At 42.0% G+C, this 19871-nt stretch overlaps 4 protein-coding genes across 4 annotated transcripts; 1 reads left to right on the forward strand and 3 right to left on the reverse strand.

Moving 5' to 3' along the window:
* Positions 1-3472: 3472 nt before the first annotated feature.
* On the reverse strand, positions 3473-6947 carry LOC127772095 (ubiquitin-conjugating enzyme E2 5A). Its single transcript, XM_052298085.1, has 5 exons — positions 6662-6947; positions 6469-6566; positions 4796-4923; positions 4007-4111; positions 3473-3897 (listed from the first exon to the last, which is right to left on the reverse strand). Exons 2-5 carry the CDS (start codon positions 6536-6538, stop codon positions 3757-3759), a joined length of 444 nt encoding a protein of 147 aa, XP_052154045.1. The 5' UTR covers positions 6539-6566; positions 6662-6947; the 3' UTR covers positions 3473-3756.
* A 593-nt stretch (positions 6948-7540) lies between these two features.
* On the reverse strand, positions 7541-11010 carry LOC127772088 (vacuolar protein sorting-associated protein 25). The gene is made up of 6 exons (XM_052298075.1): positions 10698-11010; positions 9600-9739; positions 9296-9349; positions 9090-9178; positions 8896-8971; positions 7541-7995 (listed from the first exon to the last, which is right to left on the reverse strand). The coding sequence occupies exons 1-6, from the start codon at positions 10754-10756 to the stop codon at positions 7874-7876; spliced, it is 540 nt and encodes a 179-aa protein (XP_052154035.1). The 5' UTR covers positions 10757-11010; the 3' UTR covers positions 7541-7873.
* A 1629-nt stretch (positions 11011-12639) lies between these two features.
* On the forward strand, positions 12640-14073 carry LOC127760733 (sphinganine C4-monooxygenase 2-like). Its single transcript, XM_052285030.1, has 2 exons — positions 12640-12870; positions 13411-14073. Exons 1-2 carry the CDS (start codon positions 12640-12642, stop codon positions 14029-14031), a joined length of 852 nt encoding a protein of 283 aa, XP_052140990.1. The 3' UTR covers positions 14032-14073.
* A 70-nt stretch (positions 14074-14143) lies between these two features.
* On the reverse strand, positions 14144-18260 carry LOC127760732 (putative glucose-6-phosphate 1-epimerase). The gene is made up of 8 exons (XM_052285029.1): positions 17520-18260; positions 17311-17385; positions 16648-16704; positions 16339-16502; positions 15516-15650; positions 15095-15197; positions 14725-14824; positions 14144-14592 (listed from the first exon to the last, which is right to left on the reverse strand). The coding sequence occupies exons 1-8, from the start codon at positions 17625-17627 to the stop codon at positions 14390-14392; spliced, it is 945 nt and encodes a 314-aa protein (XP_052140989.1). The 5' UTR covers positions 17628-18260; the 3' UTR covers positions 14144-14389.
* Between the last annotated feature and the right edge of the window lie 1611 nt (positions 18261-19871).

A 19871-nucleotide genomic window follows, 5' to 3' on the forward strand; every position in this document is an offset into this window, starting at 1 on the left:
TTGGGATAAAATTCTCTGCGGCGCGTCCCCGATCCGATGTCCTGCTACCGCCAAGCCCTTCCTTTGCAGCTATAGCCAAGCCCTTCCTTTGGAGCCGAGCCCTTCCTTTGGAGCTACAGCCAAGCCCTTCGGAGCCGAGCCGATGTGTTTTTCAAAGTATGACAGCAACAAAGCCATTGGTATTATGAGGAAGAAGAGGGCATATGATTATTTTTTAAAAGTTTTAGTTTTGACTTATATTTTAATCGACGCGGTGCAAACAGACAAGATGAATAGGAGATTGAAACAAAATAGGTGATCGGTTTGATGACTGTCTCGAGATTTTTTAAGCCACAACTCAATGATACAAACTTATTAAAGAAAACAATTGAGTTTTCTAATCCACATATTAATAAAAAAATATTTGTTTTCATACATAATTAATTGTATATATAAGCAATTCAGCTTCTTAGTCTAATTATTTCAATTATTTATATAGTAATCAAAATAAAGATGTTGTTGAGCATAATAGATCACATCATTCCAGATGGGTGCATAAACTGTTAAAAATATCTTTTTTAATCTTATTTAATTATATTGTGATGAATTATATTTAAAATTAAACCTAAAACTAAAGGTTGCTACAACTAGTTCAGTCGTATAGAAAAAAATGAAACATATTTAGCTGTCAAAATTAGATGTAAAGAGTATTATCTAAGACAAAAGATTGAATCGTATAATATAAGTATTCAGACTTTTATTAATTGTAGAGATACTATGTTTAAGCTGCTATATAACATTTTGTTCATTACATTGCAAATGTTGGACTAAGTTAATCTTAGAGCTGACTTTTTGCAATAATCGGAAGGTGGGCTAAGTTAATTTTAGAGCTAACTTTTTGTAATCATCGAGGCTATGGAAAATGAAATTTATTGTTTAAAAACACATAAGAAAGTAACATTAAGGTAAGCAACTTTGCTATAACCCAATATTTTTGGACCGACTTGAAGATTTAGAAAACTTCTGTACTTTTTTTCAAACAAATAGTAATGGCAAAATAAGTACTTGGATTTGGGATGAATATTTGGCAAGCAAATACCCTATAATTTACATCCCTATGATCAAATAAGCTTATTAGAAGCTCTCTCCTAGTTACATATGCTTCTATGCTCATTTGGGTATGTAAGTTCAGTTGATGAATCTAGAGTGTTTTCTTCTGATCATTGACTGTACCGTTTATATCATCTATTTATATATTAAAAGTTCATTAAACTTCATTCCTACAAACACTCTTCAACTGCCAAATGGCACTCATACATAAGCTCCTAAGTTGTCAGGTGGCACTCTAATAAATTAGAAAAAAATCCTATAAATTCTATAAAAAAAAGAACCGTTGGATTTTATTAAATCTTATGGATCCATTATTTACAACCATTAGACCTATCTTACGAAAAAAAAATCTAGCTCTCAACCCAGCCCCACCCTAAGCTGTAGGGGCAGACGTACATATGTACTTTGTACCCTCCTATTCACATCATCATCTTTTTCCTCCGATTCCTCCCTGTGGTAAAAACACCATCTCCCCGAAGGTAGCATGACAAAGACATGATCTATACTCTATACTTAACATAAGCCAACAGGGAAAAAAAAAGGATTGTGATATATGTTAGGGGGATGTCGATACTCCAGCAAAATTTTTGTAAAAGAAATTTAAGCAACTACAGCATCTAAATCATATAGGAATTTTTTTATCCGTTTATGTTGTTTAGATTATTTATGACTAAATTTACAATTAGAGACATATATTAATTATAATTAACCTTTCAAAGGAAATATGTAACTGTTGGGGCCATATTTTCTAACTTTGCATGTCATTCGAGCAATTATAAAAATTACGAAAAAAATAACTATATAGATTTTGTCATCGTACTTGACATCACAATAATTAATTAGATCTACAATGATAAAAATATTCATGTTTCTTATTGTAGGAAAAGATAAGTATTAATCAATCAATAATTTTTTTATTCTATTTGTAGTTAATAACTGTAATAGTTATTACAACCCCTTAAACATGTAAACATCTTACAATTATATGCACACATACTATCTCCCGTTCGACAATTCCCTTCCCTCCTCTCCTTGTTAATTTCTTCCTCTCTTAACTTTGAATTAACAGTCTAATAAAAAACAATATATCAATAACTATAAAGCTAAATGATTATAATTCTTAAGTTATCTCCAAGTTTTGTTTGTTTGAACTGTTGTTTTATGTATAATTAAATAAATAATTTGAGACCTATATTACCATGTTTCACTATATAAAAATAAAAATACATCATTTCAAAACCCCTGTCCTTTGCATGGCAACCAAATAGCAACAAGAATGAAACATGAAAAACATAGACGATAACTATTACATCATCTTAATCATTCTACATTATAGAGCTCTGGTCATCACATGTTATGTCTTAAATTTATTTTTTAAAAAAATTAGAAGCTACAGGCCATCTATTTCCTTTTAAATCGGTGAATCCATTATTTTCAACCATTAGATCTACTTTTAGAAAAATCTTAAGCCGTCATGTGTTACATCATAAAAATTAGAAAAAAATATATTAGAAGTTCAGAGAAAAACAATCAAAACATCGGATCATCAGTTTTTACTTAAATCATTTAGAAGAGAATAGAAAAACAAACTTCCCTCCACCTTGGCCTCCTCCTCACATATGTACAGCTGATCAACTTTAGTTACCTTGCTGATCAACTCCAATCAGACCGATCGACATCGATTCGAGAAACTTTTAATTCCGCTAAAAGTTTTGATTTTTGGGTACTACAACTATTCACCCCCCCCCCTCCCCGGGTTGGCTTAGTTCTTGCTGTTCGATCCTACAGTTTCAGCCTCTCTTCAGATATGCTTGAGAATTAACTACTCCCTCCGTTTCACAATGTAAGTCATTCTAGCATTTCTCATATTCATATTGATGTTAATGAATCTAAACATATATATCTATCTAGATTCATTAACATCAATATGAATATGAGAAATGCTAGAATGACTTATATTGTGAAACGGAGGAAGTAGTCAATACCTTGATAGACAGACATCTCCTGTACATTTTGGTTGACCGGGTTGTGTTTGGTGAAACATTTTACCATAGAGAACACAGGCTCAAAGTTTATGTGTAGTACTTATGGCTCCATCGATAGGAAGCATAGCACTTAAGGCCATGAACAAGGAGTGCTAGCTCCGTGTTCTGCCTCCTCACTTTGAACGTCAACATACTGGAGTGGGCTTATACTTTCAGAATCAATGCTTGCTCAAGTTGACATCTGTGTAATTTGAATGTAGATGCGCAAACTATCGTCAGTGCGAGGTTATGTGGCTATTCCATTGGACATCTGTGTAAGCTGTTTAGTTATTATCAGTAGCGTGTTCAATCCATTCAACGTATGCAAAAAGCAAAAGGGAACAAGAAAAAAAAGTCAATCGAGCTATGAACTTGGTTATTTGCATCTTGGAGGGCCAAGATTCAAGGAACCACTGCATTTGGAAGCACTGACTTGTTGGCAAGTTGCAAACATTATCTGACCGAAAAAAACCACCAGTTTGATACTATTCGAAATCACTGCAATGAGTGAGTGACACAATGGAGCAACACCAAGAGTGCACTGCAAAGCCGGTTTTGATCCTTACACCACACAAGGCGAGAGGGAGACACACCCGTTGATAATGTTGTTACAGCATCGACATGTCCATCGATATCTGAGGTGCTACATGGCGTACCTCTGAGTCCAGGTCCTTGCTGTGTTCTCGTACTTGTGCCTATCTGTCTTGTACATGTGGGCGATCTCAGGGACCAGAGGATCATCAGGGTTCGGATCAGTCAGCAGGGAACAGATTGACAGCAACACCTGAAAGCAAGCAGAGAGCACATGTTTTTGCGGGATTCGTTCAGCCCAACTGCGAGAGACCAAGCAACCGCCTCGCAAAAGGAAAATAGCGTTACGCGAGAAAGGAAACCTTGGAAATGGTTAGTGCTGGGCTCCATTGGTCCTTAAGGATGTCAAGGCAAATGCTCCCGTTGCTGTTGATGTTTGGATGGAAAACCTTGGTGCGAAACGCCACCTGCATATTGCATATCATAGACGTCACATTCTTCAGTCAGTCTCGGTGCTGTTGTAAAGCTATAGAACTTAATGGATATTCAGACTGAAAACCAGAAACCATAAGAATTTATAATTGAAGTGATATTCTTTCAGAATGAAGTAAAAGAACACCTTAGTGATAAGTGAGAAGACAATCACTACCAAACCATTATTCGGTTATATAGCACAGTCCAGGAAACAACTTTGTTATATACTACAAAGATTCGAGAACACTGGCAACATAACTGAATTAGCATTATTAGACAGCAGCTATGCTTTCACTTTTGCATGACTACAGCCGTAACTTGCAATATTTATCCACCTTGATTTCCCAAAATTTGATCTTCAAGAATCAGGTTCATAAGTGGCTTTGATTTTAAGTTCATTCTAAAGTCTAAACCTGTATGTTTTCAACAAGTTAGATACTGGCATGACATGTTTATACCACGTTCTCAATCCCTTGAATGCTTTAGAATAGAATAAAAAATATGAATAAAGCACCAATTCAATCAACCACAAATTATAGCATCTGCCAGAGTTCTATTTGTATATGTGAAATGAGCAGAGGAATAGGGTTACAGTTTTACAAAACAGCAGTAAGAAGATATATATGACTAGGAATAGTGGACAGATAAAAAGGGAGTGATAAGTCACTGCCAAGTACCTTGGGTGGTTTGAAGGGATAATCAGGAGGGAAGTGGATGGTAACTAGGAAAACTCCACCAGCATATGGGCTATCAGATGGACCCATTATCGTTGCCTGCCAGTGGAACATGTCTTCACCAACAGGACCTGTCAAATAGTAATAAATCATCACTGTTAAGAAATGTGGCTAGGTGCAGTCCTAGGCTACTATCCATTGCCTGATAACCATATCATATTATGGGCATATGGTCTAGCTCTACAGCTTTGATTAGAGATGAAATTGCATGATAAATAAGGGTATTGAAACAGGGTCAAACAAAACAGAAGTAGGCTGAAGGACAAAAGACAAGTATCCATTGTTATGTGCACAGTTAAGCTCAGGTTGGTTTTTCTTGACCCCAAGGAAAATTGGAAGACATTCCTTTGACAAAATAACAGTATGTTACCATTTTCGCTTAATGGTATACAACTAGACAACATGAAATTGTCACTTCTTACAGGTATGGACAGGGTGAGCTCCAAGCTCAAAGGACCAAACTTATTCTAGCCACACTAAATAGTACTTATGTTTCCAATGTGTAAGCGTGGCCGCCATGGCACATGCGATCCAACTAGTTGAACGAAGTTTAAAGTGCAAGAGTGGAGGCCACCTGTCCATAAGGCGAAGAAAGTTCATACAAGTAGTCTAACAAATTAAGTTTATTCTATTGAATATTTTGGGCCCTGCTATAAATTTTAAAAACTAGTAGAACCACTACAAAAGATAAAAGCATATGAACTGACCAATGGACAGGATGACAGGTCTGACAGATCCTGGGTCCTAGAAACAAAGATGCAGCATGGATGCAGTTGTTTTGGTATAAAAGTTCTCCTGGATCATTGGAAACAAAGATGAAGAATAACAACTAGACAACCAACTAGTTTTCTCTCGAATAAGGCAAGCTAATCACTTTTCTATACTGAACTACATTTCCATTGTTTTATGCTATATTAGTAAATGATGAGCTAAATTAGAAGGAATAGTCCGATTTGATACTCATGGTATTTATAGTACCACACCAGCAACTCCTTTGACAAAGCACTTGACAGGTAACATTTACATTTCAGAATACAAATCGCACAGCACCCTATATGCAATATTCAGCTCAGTTAATTGCCACTTCTTGAGCATACTTGGATGGTGAGATTTAGTTTGTAAAGTAGACTAAATCACAACAATAACAACAACACCAGCCTATATCCGCCATGGAAAGGGAAGTAATTCTACCAGAATTCATCAGGGCAAATATAGTATCCCTGTCAATCATAATAGCATAAACTAATCCCTGCATGAGTACGTTCAGACAAACTCTGCCGTATTAATCTTAATCGATATATATATATAAAACCTCCATCCGTAATCTTCATAAGAGGAAAACTCTAATCATACAGTGATCTGTCTTTCCCCTCTTTTGCTGGGGCAAAGCTGAGTACAGAGAGTTACTCCAGATACTGCTAAGCTAAGCCCCTTTGATGTATATGACAAATTGGAGAGCAATTTTCCATTGCTATTCTACGGCAAAGCAGCAAGCACGTGGACAAAGAAGTCATTCAGAAGCACATGTACAAAAATCTGACTCCTGTGCAAGATGTATGGCCTAGAACTGCAAAATCCACGCCCAAAAGAAGCAAGCAAAAGAAAGAAAGCAAGACCTGCACTGCATGATGTAGGGGGATCCTTCTGCAGATCCTTGAGCTCCTTCTGTATCCTCTTTGACGCCATCCCCAATTCCCCCTTGCTTTTCCTCTTCCTATCTCCAACAACAAGAAGAACAATCAAACCACAAATCAAGCATCATCAAAGCTTAATCAGTGCAAATTAGAGAGCACTCGCAGGAAAACAAACCTGTCTAACGGAGAGATTCCACTTCTTTTCTTGCCTCGCCTCTAGCTGCTCTTCCTCCTTGCAAGAATCAATAATGGAGTTGGGGGAAAGGAACCAAGAGGAAGGGGGGGTATATATGTCAAAGAACTCCCCCCACTTGCTACTACAGGTTTGCGTGCTGGTTTTGTTTATTCCTTTCACCAAATCATCGGTTCCTGGGGGCCTTTACTTTAGTGATGCCATGGCTGATCAACAACGGCAGGTGAAAGCGGAATGGTATCGATCAAATCAAAATCAAATGCCATCCACTAACTCCCCCTTTCATATTAGTGGCTGCTCATGAACAGAACAATTATTCTCCTCTTTTTCTTTTTCCTTCTCTTCTTAAATAAAAAATTCGATTTGATTTGAGATGGAGATGCAGGTAGTAGAGATGTATGCATTGTACCTGACTGTATAGCATTCCGAGCATTGAAATTGACGTCAAAAACGGTAGTGGTTGACCGGTTAGCCGGCCGCGTTTTTCATCGTGGTGATCAAAAAAAATAAAAGCGTTGAAATGGCTTGCTGTACCCACAGATTCTGTTGATGGGCCTTCGCCGACTGATGATTGATTCCTCGTGGTCTACATGTCAGTGGCAGGATCGAGAGGATCGAATTCTTGCGTGTTTTTGCCACAAATTGGATTTGTGGATCCCAGTTTCTGTTTGGTAGTGTGAACCGAAAGATTTAAGAATTTGGTTCTCAGAAGTTTCTCGAGTTACGGACTTGTGGTGCTCACCAATACGGAGTGCTTTAGTTGGGAAAATGAAAGCTCCTTGGTTGGGTTTGGGTTTTCTTTTGCATCTTCCTGAAGTGATCGTAATCCATAGGTAGTACAGTACTTAGTACTAGGTACTCTCCAATAAAGGTCTGCCAATGCTTGGCTGTTGCTTTCTAAATAGACCTGATTAAATAGAAAATTTATTTGCATGAGATGCAAGACAAGTTCCTAGTTTTATCACACAACAGAAGGGTTTGTAGGTATGCTTGTGGAAATGAATTAAGTTCTGATTACAGTGTTTTTTCAGTCAAAGATGGACAGGCCAACATGGCATTTAACAGCAGCAGCAGTGAACAGTAAGGCAGATAAATATGTTTGGGGAGGACGTGATCAGCGTCCTGGTTGGCAAGAATTCTCGTCATTCAAAGATGCTGGTCAGGATAATTGATCTGCCACACAGGCCCCAGACATTAAGCCGAAAATTTTACACCTTCATCATCAGCTGAAGTGCCCTTAAAAATCGCTGCTTTGCCCTTCTGTTCCAGTAACTTCAAAGCCCTCATGAGAACACCACGGTCAATTCCGGCAAGTTCTGCAACAGAGGTCGTATCATAAAACTATCCAAGAGCCCAACGGAAAATAAATTATGTTTCAAGCTTATTAAGCCAATTAAGGACATATTTAGTTCAAGTAGTACTTTTATGATTTTCCTTATTGGACAAGTAGGTATTTTCGAAATTTGGAGAAAGCCAACAGTGAAGTAGGGTGGAGGGTGGTGTAATAGTATAGATTGTGAGAGCCAACAATGAAGTAGGGTGGAGGGTGGTGTAATAGTATAGATTGTGAGAGACAACAGAGGTGATGTGGCAGAACGGACACCACCACTAGTAGTATAGATAGATATAGATAAATCAATTTAAGCCTCACACTTTTAACAGGCCAGAAACATCTTTATTGGATGATGATGATGAAGAAGAAGAAGTACAAAAACCAATTAATGTATATGGGTGTTCTGAAAAACAGCCAATTAGTTGGTCACAGAGGCTAAATTGTGTTGAATAGCGTTCGCTGGAGTGTCCTAACAATGTCGGTCAACAAAACTTATAAATAATGAAATGTTTGGCACACAACTCATGCTTGCTTAGTCACAATTTATCAATCTTTTTGACAAATACCTTATTGATTAATTTTCGGTATGAACAGTATTTGAGACGTTAGCTGTCCATTAAACAGTGATTAATCGTCTGTCTTAATTAATGGCTTTGCAGTGTCCCATCCATCCAGAGACTACCTTTGTTCAAAATACCGACGTACAAGTGAAACATCAAGCCAAAATACAAAAACCAACTACAATATTAGTACCCCTACCATAGGTTATTAGGTTTCCACCACAAAATTGTTTTCAGGATAGAAAATATGCTTTGAGACACACAATATTGACAGTTGGAGAAAAGGAAAATTTAGTGCCATAATTCTGAGGTTTGCAGATTACCAGTCCCACGTGTTTCAATTCCTGAACGTATTTCTTCAACAGTCATTACACTATCTTCCAGCCCATTATCCTTTACCTACAAACACAGGGTAGAGAGAAATATTATGACACAATGAAGACAATGCCACTATGTAGTGTTCACAAATAATTAATAGATAGCGCCTAAACAAATGCCGAATATAAAACAATCGTACAAAATTTAATATGTAGTTAGCCCAATCTTGTATCCGCAACCAAAGAATGAGGCACTTCTTATGACCTTTGTCCATCCATTCTGCACGTCCTGCATGCAGTTTCAACATAGATTTAAGAAGGTGCAGAGCATCAAACAAATGATTTTGTAATGCACAGAATTACTATAGCTGTGATAAAAGATAAGAGATTTAATGGTAAAATGGACCTTCATTAACAAGAGCAGCAAGGAATACTTCCTTTGCTTCATGGCTAAGAGATCCTGCAGAAGAGAACAATTTGTGTGAATTCAGTGCAACAGGTAAGAGTGTAACGAGCTAATCAAGTACAATTATTTTGTTCTTATGTACTCAAAGCCTCCATAGCCCTTTGAATGCATTGCAGTCATGCCTCGTTGCTGAGTTTTTTTTTTTTAACGAACCAAACAGTTTGATGATTAGCTACTGCGACACATTTTTTTTTATGAATAACAGAAGAAACTAGTATGTAAGATTAAGATAGGTAAATCTTACTCTCGATCTTTGGATTGGAGAACAATGGGAAATCTTCTTCTAGGGAGATTATATATAGCTTTTGACTTCTACAATAATCAAGTATCAGATCTTTCCACAGCTGCACTTGCTTTTCACGTGTTTCTCGCACAGGCTGCAATCTGAGAGACACAAATTGTCATGCTACCAATCTCAGTTGTGTTGTTTGACCGAATTGTTAAAGAAAGTTTTAACAGAAGTCAGAGGTTTTTCTGTAGAATAATCCAAAAGATTGTGGTTGTGAATATCATAAAATGCAAGAAGATGAAAGCAAGAAAATGGTTCAACTGATACAAACCTGTTGAAACACAAGATATACCAGGTATCCAGATCTTAACATATATAATGAAATTTAATTATAAAGCCAAGACATAAGATATCTACATCTAGTGCCAACAAGATAAGAACATAAGCATACACTTGCAAGATATCAAATCCAATTACCAAGTACTGCCGTTCTAAGTAGAAGTGTTCCATGCAGTGTGACATTGTGAACATACACTTGGGCAAAGGCATACTTAGAATCAAAAGGTGCATATTGTGTTCTTCACTTGCAACAAGTTAGTTGTTAACTTGTTAAGTTCTAGAAATTTTCATTACACCTTATTGATAAGGTGGTCTCAAGAATCACTATAAAACGCGTTCGCGAAAAAGAATCGCTATAAAACAGGGGACGATCTGCCCTCAGCAGAGATGAATAAAGCTAACAAAATTTAGAGTTGCTAGCTAAGTAGTTAACTCACAAGATCATATCGTACGGTACCCTAAATACTGATGTTACGATTCCGTAAGCAACTCTGGGAGCCAAACAAGCCAGTCACTTATAGGCCCTAAAAACTGGAAATTCCGGCGATGCCAAGGACCACTAGTAAGCAAAGATCCTAACCAATTAACCGAATCAACATCCCACGGTCACCTCTTCCTCCTAAAGACCGCAAATTCACAGATCACACTGTACAAACATCTGTACTGAACCTAGTGTCACCACGGGAAGAGCTTTGGGTCCCTCTGTAAAACTGAAAGCTGGGGAGGAAAAGTTACGGGGGAGAGCGAGAGCAACGAGGGGGGGGGGGGGATTACGTGAAGTAAGGCGGGTAGTTGAAGAAGGGCGGGAGCCTGAAATCCCCCAGCCTCTGCATCTCCTCCGGCACGGCGCCCCGCTGAGCAACCCCACGGATCAGGAGGGGGGAACGCGAGCGCTGGGCAGCTGCCTCGCGGCTAACCGGCGCCTTCGTCCAAGGCGAGCGCCGGTCGAGTGCTCCCTGCGCGTGCGGCGCCGTCGGGCCGGCGGCTCGCCGAGCGACGGGCAGCGGCCGAGGTGAGGAGGAGGAGGAGGAGGAAGAAGAAGTCGCGACGTCGCCGTGTCGCCGACTCGCCGTGCGAGATCTCCTCGCGCGGTGGGCCGGCGGCTGGGAGGGAGTTACTACTTGGGCTTTTTTCTGTGGACTAAGCCCATCTAAAACTTACGTTGGGCCCGCGGCTCTCAGGCCGGCCGAGCTGTTGGTTTGCCGTTGTTCGCGTCCAACGGCGCGCGCGCCGGCGTCGGTTGAGGTGCGTCAGCTGAATTCGCCGGGCACGGCACGACGTTTGGCCGGAGGCGTGCAACCGTGCCACCGCGTCAGGTGGTTGGCTGGTGGCCGGCGCACCTAACCGCGCGCAAAGTAGAAAGACAGTATGGGTTGCGAAAGAGCACGTAATCTAGTCATTGCAGTGACCTAGGTAGCATCATAAGATATTAGAGTTCGAATCTTCTTACGAGTGAATTTTAAATTGGGTTATTTGTGGAGCTAAGTTTCTAGTTTAAAAGACTGTATATATCCGGTTGGGTCTCTAGGTCGGGTAAAAAATACATTTCTCTAAAATAAAAGAAAGATAGTATAGATAGAATGGCTGGATTGATGAGAAAATGATCTCAACAGAACCTAGTAGAAAGATAGTATGGATAAAATGGCTGGATTGATGAGAAAATGATCTCCGCAGAACCTAGTAGAGAAGAAAAAGGAAGAAAGAAAGATGGTGCCTCTGGTAACCAATAGGCGAGGATGATGACATTGATTAGTGACATCTGTGCTGAAGAAATAAGAGCAGTAATTTTTTTTTTGAGACCAAAATAAGAGCAGTAATTGACAAGCTAGTGTGAGAAGTGGATGGCAGCCATGTGTCTTGCAGTTACAGGTTGGATTTGATCAAATGGAAGTCAAACATATGGCGATGCTTACACACGACTTTTCAGGCGATCTGTTGCATGCACTCACACTGCCGAGGAGTAAATCAAACATCGGACTAGTTTGCATTTGTTCTATAAACAAAATAGTATAGTAGCAGGGGCGTATATATCGTTGGGGCTTGTCAGGGCTCAAGCCCCAGCTCTGCCGCCAAATCTATCATCCCTTGCAACATAGTACCGTATTGATAGCCAATGAGAATGGTGAAAACTTAAAAAGCTGTGAGTACTAATTAGCTAGAATATATGCCAGATTGCTTCTTACTAGTAGCTTGATAATTCTATCACATAATCGATACCAATTTGTTAACGTTGAGATTACCAGTTTACTAATTTTGGTTGATTTTTCATTGTAATGTTCAAAAACCTCTAAAGTAACAGATAATTCGGAAATTTGGTTATACGGTTAAACTTTTGATATGGCCATGCGCAGCACAAATAGTTTTAAATCATACTTTGGTTAAACAATGCATATTTCTTTTGTTTTATTTATGTATTAATTAATTGAGTTAGAAAAGTGATAAGCATATGTATATTTACTTTTGCCGCTAAGATAATTTCTATTATGTGAGCACACCCTTAATTTGTATCCTAAATTCACCACTGTACAGTAGAACACACTAGCCTATATATCTCCCTCTCGAGTGCAGCGCGAGTTGACGCGCCAAGGCCTACTAGCAACAGAGCTGCAAGCAGAGTGGCAGTGTGAGTCGTACCGAGAGTTGAAGCACACATAGCCATCTCTCTCGTTGTTTCTCCACGTAAGCTTTTTGTAGCACTAGCTTTCTAGTTGCAACGATGGGGTTTATCAGCGGCGAGGAGCTCGCCGTGACGCTGGCGCCGGTGGCCGTGTACTGGCTCTACTCGGGGATCTACGAGGCGTTGGGGAGCGTCAGGGCTCTGGACAGGTACAGGCTGCACTCGAGGAGGGACGAGGAGAGCAATAACATGGCGTCCAAGAAGGAGGTGGTGAAGGGCGTGCTGCTGCAGCAGGCCATCCAGGTCGCCATCTCACTTGCCGTGCTCAAGGTTTGTCGTCTCACAACCCTCGACGTTCAGCTAGCTAGCTTTTGATTGTTGAGTGATCTTTGTTTGGAACCTCCTGCTGTAGATGGAAAATATTACTGTGTTTATCCATAATGCAGAGAGCAAGAAAAAAAAAAGCAAATCCGTCGCATTATGGACGTGACGGCATACTGGTACACCACTGAGTACAGTCGCTAGCTCTAGCGGTTTCTACCCCACATCAGTAGGTGATACGGCTGCATTGTTTAAGAAGAACCCCCTGATTCACCCATATCGGCATATCTGCAGACTGCAGTGCCTAGCTTCTTCCGGCAAGAAGATGAACAACAACAGTGCAACACTAACTTCGCATCACCCTGCACTCCTGCCTGACAAAACGCATTAATCGATCAAGAGTAACCTTGGCCCTTAAACTACACTACAGGTTCTGTACACGCGTGCGCACGGTGGAGCAGAGCACAGCTCGTGATACGTGATAGTTACAAGGCTGCCTAGTTACAACTGGTTGATTGATCTGGTCTTTCTTTTATCGATCTTACGCAGCTGACAAGTGAGAAAGACGGTGGCGCCGGCGACGTCAAGGCCGGTCACGCGAGCGCCCCGGCAGCGGCGCCATCGTCGTCGTCGGCGGCGGCGGCGCTACTGGACGTGGCGGCGCGGTTCGGGGTGGCCATGTTCGTGCTGGACGCGTGGCAGTACTTCGCGCACCGGCTGATGCACTCGAGCCGGTACATGTACCGTCGGTTCCACTCGTGGCACCACCGCGTCGTGGCCCCCTACGCGTTCGCGGCGCAGTACGGCCACCCCGTGGACGGCGTGCTCACGGAGGCGCTCTCCGGCGCCGCCGCGTACCTCGCCTCGGGCCTGCCCCCCCGCGCCGCGGCCTTCTTCCTCGCGTTCGCCACCGTCAAGGGGATCGACGACCACTGCGGCCTCCTGGTGCCCTGGAACCCGCTGCACGCCGCGTTCGCCAACAACACGGCCTACCACGACGTGCACCACCATCTCAGCGGCGGCCGGCGCAACTTCTCGCAGCCGTTCTTCGTGGTCTGGGACCGTCTGCTCGGCACGCACGCCGGCTACACCGTCACCGCGCGGGAGAGGAACAACGGCGGCGGCCTCGAGGCCAAGCCGATCTGCAACGATCGCCACGTTCTCCTGTAATGTCAACCTGTTTTTGCTGAGACTTTGTTTGTAGCTACCAGCCGTAGTGTCCGTCACGTTGCTGTGTACAAAAGAAAGTCTTCACGGCAAATACTTTTTCAGAAAACTCAAGTGAAGTCTTGTCACAACAACTTTGCATCTGAATATATAGTAGTATCTGACAAATGACACGGGTAGACTGATCAGCAACAGGCTGATCAAGACGACGGACCTAGCTAGCGCCCCCATGTTGTACAATGAAAAACGTAGTACACACTCCCATGTACAAGGAAAAACGTAGTACATGATTTTCGATTTAGGGGGGGCAAAACTAAGCATCTGAATATAGCTACTGGAACGCATTATAGGAACACTGAAGCTAGCTACAAGGGTAGTCCAGATGGTCGCTGCAGTTGGTGGAAGCGACGGCGGACAGCTCCAGCTTCCCCGTCCACTCCTCGCCTGGCTTCAGCGTGATGGCTCGCTCGACTGCGGCAGCGTCCACACAGAGCATCTGCTTGTACTCCTCGTCGCCGAAATCCGCCATCGTTTTCGACTTCTTGTCCCATGGGTTCCAAACAACTGATAGCCAAGATAGAGAGCATGAAACCCATTGTTTATTTATGATTACCAGGACAGAAAGTAATTTTTCATCCATCCGGCTTAACAATGCTAAAACTGGTTTGGAGTGGTACATGAAGGAAATCATCTTACCGACGTCAGGAAGCCCTTCTTTCCTTACAATGAAGGTGCGTTTCTTCTCATGGTCAAGCACAGCAATTACGCTTGGGGAACCAACGTAGACTCTGTCAACCTGTAAACATGGTTACTTTTTATGAATCAGTAAATCTGTTGTCATGCGCATCATTTTGGTGCAGAAGTTCACAACACACAACTGAGGATGAAAGGACTGACCAAATTCAGATTCAAGATCATTAGCTATTTAGTGTTCAAATGCAAGCACGCGGTATAGGCAGGCTTGCTATAGTATACCGACAAAATGCAACACCCATCTCTACCAAAGAAATGTAAGACCTATAAAGTTGGGAGTAAGTACACAAACATATAAATAGTGAAAATTTACCTCAGACTCAAATGTTATAGCATCTCCTTGTTCTGTAAAACGTTCTCTTTGGCTAAGGTTGTCAAGATAATCAAGTGTCTCCAGACCTTCTATTCTCACCTCACTGCAATGAGAAAGGTGCAGCACACCATCTTATGCACATTGTTCATCAGAAAATCACAAAACCCCAAATGTTCTATTGATTGTGAAAGCATGAGATGTACAGCTTCAATGGATGACAGGAAATGTTATGCTACATTATCTAAAAAAAAGGAAATGCTAATTGCTTATGGCATAAATATGTACTATACCTTAAGCTATTATTATATTCTACTGAGAAGGAATAATATTTGTAACTCGAAAGAGTGTATAGCATCAGCGGTAAGCACATAACATGAAATTCAGTGAGCAACAAGATTTATTTGCTCAAACAATGCCTTACCTGATGTCAGAGACTGAAAGATATGTATGGTAAGCAAACGAAAAACTGAATGGCTTCCCATTAACATTCCTGACTCGTGATACTAACGAGAGATCTCCATCCGTCGAAAGAGAAACTCTGAGACGGAATTCAAAGCTGGAATTCACATTATAATAAGTATATCAGACAAATGACAAATCTTCCGGAATGAATATGCAGATATCAAAATGCTCAACGAAACTATTAAAGCATTCCATCCACTATACGCTTGAAATAGTTCAGATTTACAGTTTCAAATCTCATCAAACAGAACATCTGCCTAACCCTAAACTCTTTTTTATTAATCCTTGAAAGTTCATCTATCATATTTATAAAATATATCACAGAATTAATGTAATATAGCTCGAGGTTGAAGTATTGAGCTTATTGCACGCCGAACATCCCTGTCCACATCAATAACAGGTGCACACTATTTAGACTTAAGATTTCCTTGGTAATAAAAATATATATTTGGTATAATATTTACTTTGGTACTAAAAAACCTTCGGTCTGAAGCAATATAATATTTAGTTTGTCCAATGTTTCTGATCCGAAAAGTAGTTTCTCTCATTTCTACCCAGTTGCTATATTCAACAGAATCAGTCTATTCTGATGAATAGTCATTTAGAAATTTTTATACCGAAGGCCCATAGAAGTACTTATTACTTTATGGCCTGAGCTATTTAACCAACCACCTCCCTGACACACTAGCTAACCAGAATTGGACATTTTACTCACCTAGCTGTAACAGACAAACTACTCAAGGACAGTTAAATATATATGTCCCCAGAATAAGTTATCATACCAGTGTGGCCAACATTTGAGATCATCTTCAGATGGCTTTAACAGAAGGTCAACAGAAACTTTGCCGTTGTTATCATTATGATTTAGTGGTGGAGCCTCATCATCTATGGCCCATAGCCTGTTCCTTGCAAATCCATGCTGCTCCAATGTTCCACAATTTCCAAACTGACAAAGGTTTTACAGTTAAAAACGTTCATTTTTTCACCAGTTCAGAAGTAAAATTGCATCCCCTCAAGGGATGAAAATCCATCTCCCAAACTGGTGCAGATGTGCACTTTTCACTGCAAACATATAGGGAATATTGCACTACCTGTGGAAAGCATATGGGAATTCCACCACGCATCGCTTTTGGTGGCTTGAAGATAGCCTGTATGTACACACAATAGCTATCAAAAATCTTAAAACTAACTGAAAGCACGCAAATTATAATGTGTTATTATATCTACTTTTCTAGCACACAAATATTTCAGAAACAAAGGAGAATCCAAGGCCTTAAGCAGGTAATTCAGAGGTAGAGAAAAAAGAAAACCAAATTTGAGCCTGTAATTTACCACCCTAAATTAATAATAGATTAGTCTCTCCTTTCAAAAAAAAATAAATAAATAATAGATTAGTCTCATACTCTCATTATACAGTATGCCCCAAAGAAAGGCTTCTACTGTTTTAAAAAAAAAGTCTACCTTTCTTTTACCCAATCACAAACAGACGAATTTCAGTTCACATGCATGTCTATCAGAGAAATTTCAGCACAAGGACGTTGCTCCAGCATAAATTGCATCAACTAAGCGCAAAAAAAAAAAAAAGGAACACGCACATTCCGGCTGCAATTATGCAAGTACTTCGTACATCCACAAGAGAGAAACCTGATGAAACCAAACCCTTCCCCAACCACATCGCACGAATCCGATCATCAGTTGCAGAAACAACCACATTGCCAGGAAACAGAGGCAGGATCGGTATGCAGAGGCCTCACCTTGCTGCTGGTGAAGAGGAGCTCCTCGCCGCGGTCGTTCCTCCAGGAGACGACCTGCCCGCCGTGCAGGCTGACCTACAACCACCGCATCAACCCAAGGGACCCGCATCAGAGTAGCGCGTGCGCAGGAGATAAAATGCCGGCGAGCTAATCTAATCGCCAGCCAGAAACCCGCAAAAAGAAGAGTGAAAATTTGCGCGGCGACTCACCAGGACGGACGCCCCCCGCGGCGACCGGATCATGACCTGGTCGGCGCCGTTCCAGTCCTTGGTCACCTCGAACCCCGGCCTCTGCTCGGAGTAATGCCCCATGCTCATCAACCAATGGCAGGAGCGAGAGAGCACACGAACCCACCCCACACGATCGTCGCAAGAACTTCGCTGGCGCGCACGAACGCACGCACGCAACCCACAAGACTACGACGACGACAACCACCACTTGTACCACTACTACTACCCCCTCCCCTAGTACCGGCCTCACCAATACATCGCGCAAAGCAACGCCACCGCCACCGCCCCCCAGAGGGTCGCCATTAGAACAGTTCGGATGTCTACGGCTCCCCCAACACTTCCCTTGCGAGCAAAAGCAAACCACCCCCTGAATCTCGTGACCGCAAAGCGCCACGGCTTTTCTCTCCTCTGTCCTAGCTTAGTTAGCCTTTTTTTTCCCGCTGCTGCTGCTGCTGCGCGGTGCGCGCGCACTCACCAACCACCCGCGCCCGCCCGCGCGCCGGGCTCCCCTACTCCTACCACGCTACGACGACGCCCGCAAGGCAAGAAAGCAGGATACGGCGAGCTACAGCCGGGAGGGGGAGAAATGGAGAATGCGGCATGGATCTCTACGTTTTTTTCTCTCTCTCCGTCTCTCGGTCTCGGAAAAGCGGCGTGGCGCGCGGGTCACATGGCGAGGCGGCGAGAGCGCATCATGGGAGCCACCTCGGCAACGCCATGGGTACGTGGGGCGGGGGAGCCGCGGGCCGGGGGGCGGGGGAATCCAATAAAGGCCACGGGGGAACAGCTGGAATCCGAGAAGAAGCGGATGGAGCGAATGCGAATCAGGTGGCGCGCGGGCGGGCGGGCGGCGTGCGGGGCGGAAACCCATATGCGTCGCTCACCCGCAGCGCCGACCCGGCTCGCTCGCTCGCCTCCAGACGACGAGCGAAGCCAGCGAGACCAGCTGCTGGGGACAGCGTCGCAACGGAATCCGAGAGGCGCGGACACGTGCACCGGCGGGCGCCACCTCGATCAAGTGGGAACAGGCGTGTGCAGACATCGCCCGACCGCTTAACATTTTCGCTCTGTACACGCATATGACGATATGATTAGTACTGTTTTTTCCTATATGATATACTACAAATGAATTGTTTCTTTATATTTTAGAAAAATTAGATATAAGTTCTTACGTTTTGAAACGGATAGAGTAGTTTACACTACTTTAATAGGTTTAAAAGTATATATCTGTATTTTACTAGTTTTTCTTGAACACGTAAAAGAATTACACGTCAATATATTAGAAAAAAAGAATAATTGTTACACAACACATTAAGCCAGACCGACTTATGCTAAAAGAGGAGGGAAACAGAAGACCAAAAGAAAAAGACTCGGATACTACGACACTAAACATCGGGAAGGGGGTGTATTTTACTAGTTCATAGCCCTCTATATCATCTGCATACAAGATACAACTTCAAGAAACATTGGAGCATTTTACTCATGTTGCATCAATCAGTTCATTTAAAAAGAGTACCAATTTTATACTTTTCATAATATGTACGATATAATTTTATTTTAATTTATTTTTCATAAAGCAGTGCGAGTGTCAACATGGGCTATAAAGGTGCTAGATTTGACCAGATCACCAGAGACGACAAGGATAGCAATTTGTGGTGAGGATGCAATGCTCAACAAGGCGTGTTTTGTCAGTGGCACCGAGCATGACCTCGACGGTGGCCAGGGGCAATATGCGGCCAAGGACAACGAATGTGTCAGAAACTTGAAGGATATGTAGTAATCTTATAGGGCATCGACGGATCTTCAAGATGGTCCGGACCACCCAAAAATGTGTCGGCCCAAGACATGCATAGGTAGGTATGGTAAAAAGAAAACTAAAGTTGAAGTGACGTACGTCAATTCGTTTCTGCTCCTTCTTTGCGACCGCGGCTCCGCCTCATGCCCATCTCGTACAATTGAGCAACGACCTATCGTACCCATGCCTAGGGTTAGGGTTCCTACCTCTTGGTTTGCTCGGCTACTCCTTCGTTTCCTGGTTTCCTGTTTACACATTCCCGCCGTCTAACCTATAGTGATCAAGTGACGACAGCAAGGCAGCAAGGGCAGGACGCGAGTGCACCGGCCGGTGACGGCACGGTGTCACAGTGTGCAGGGACACATCAAGAAAGAAAGGCAAGTGGCCAAGGGGTAAGTGATTATTGATTAGCTGAATAGGTCTTCTAGACTTATACTCTTCTTTTCAATTTTTTCCTTTGGATTCTTCTCATCTCAAAATGTACTATTGTATTACGGATTGTTAAGACGTGAAAAAAGATGAAAATATTACATCTT

The sequence above is a fragment of the Oryza glaberrima genome, chromosome 1, assembly GCF_000147395.1.
Source record: "Oryza glaberrima chromosome 1, OglaRS2, whole genome shotgun sequence".
Lineage (NCBI taxonomy): Eukaryota > Viridiplantae > Streptophyta > Magnoliopsida > Poales > Poaceae > Oryza > Oryza glaberrima.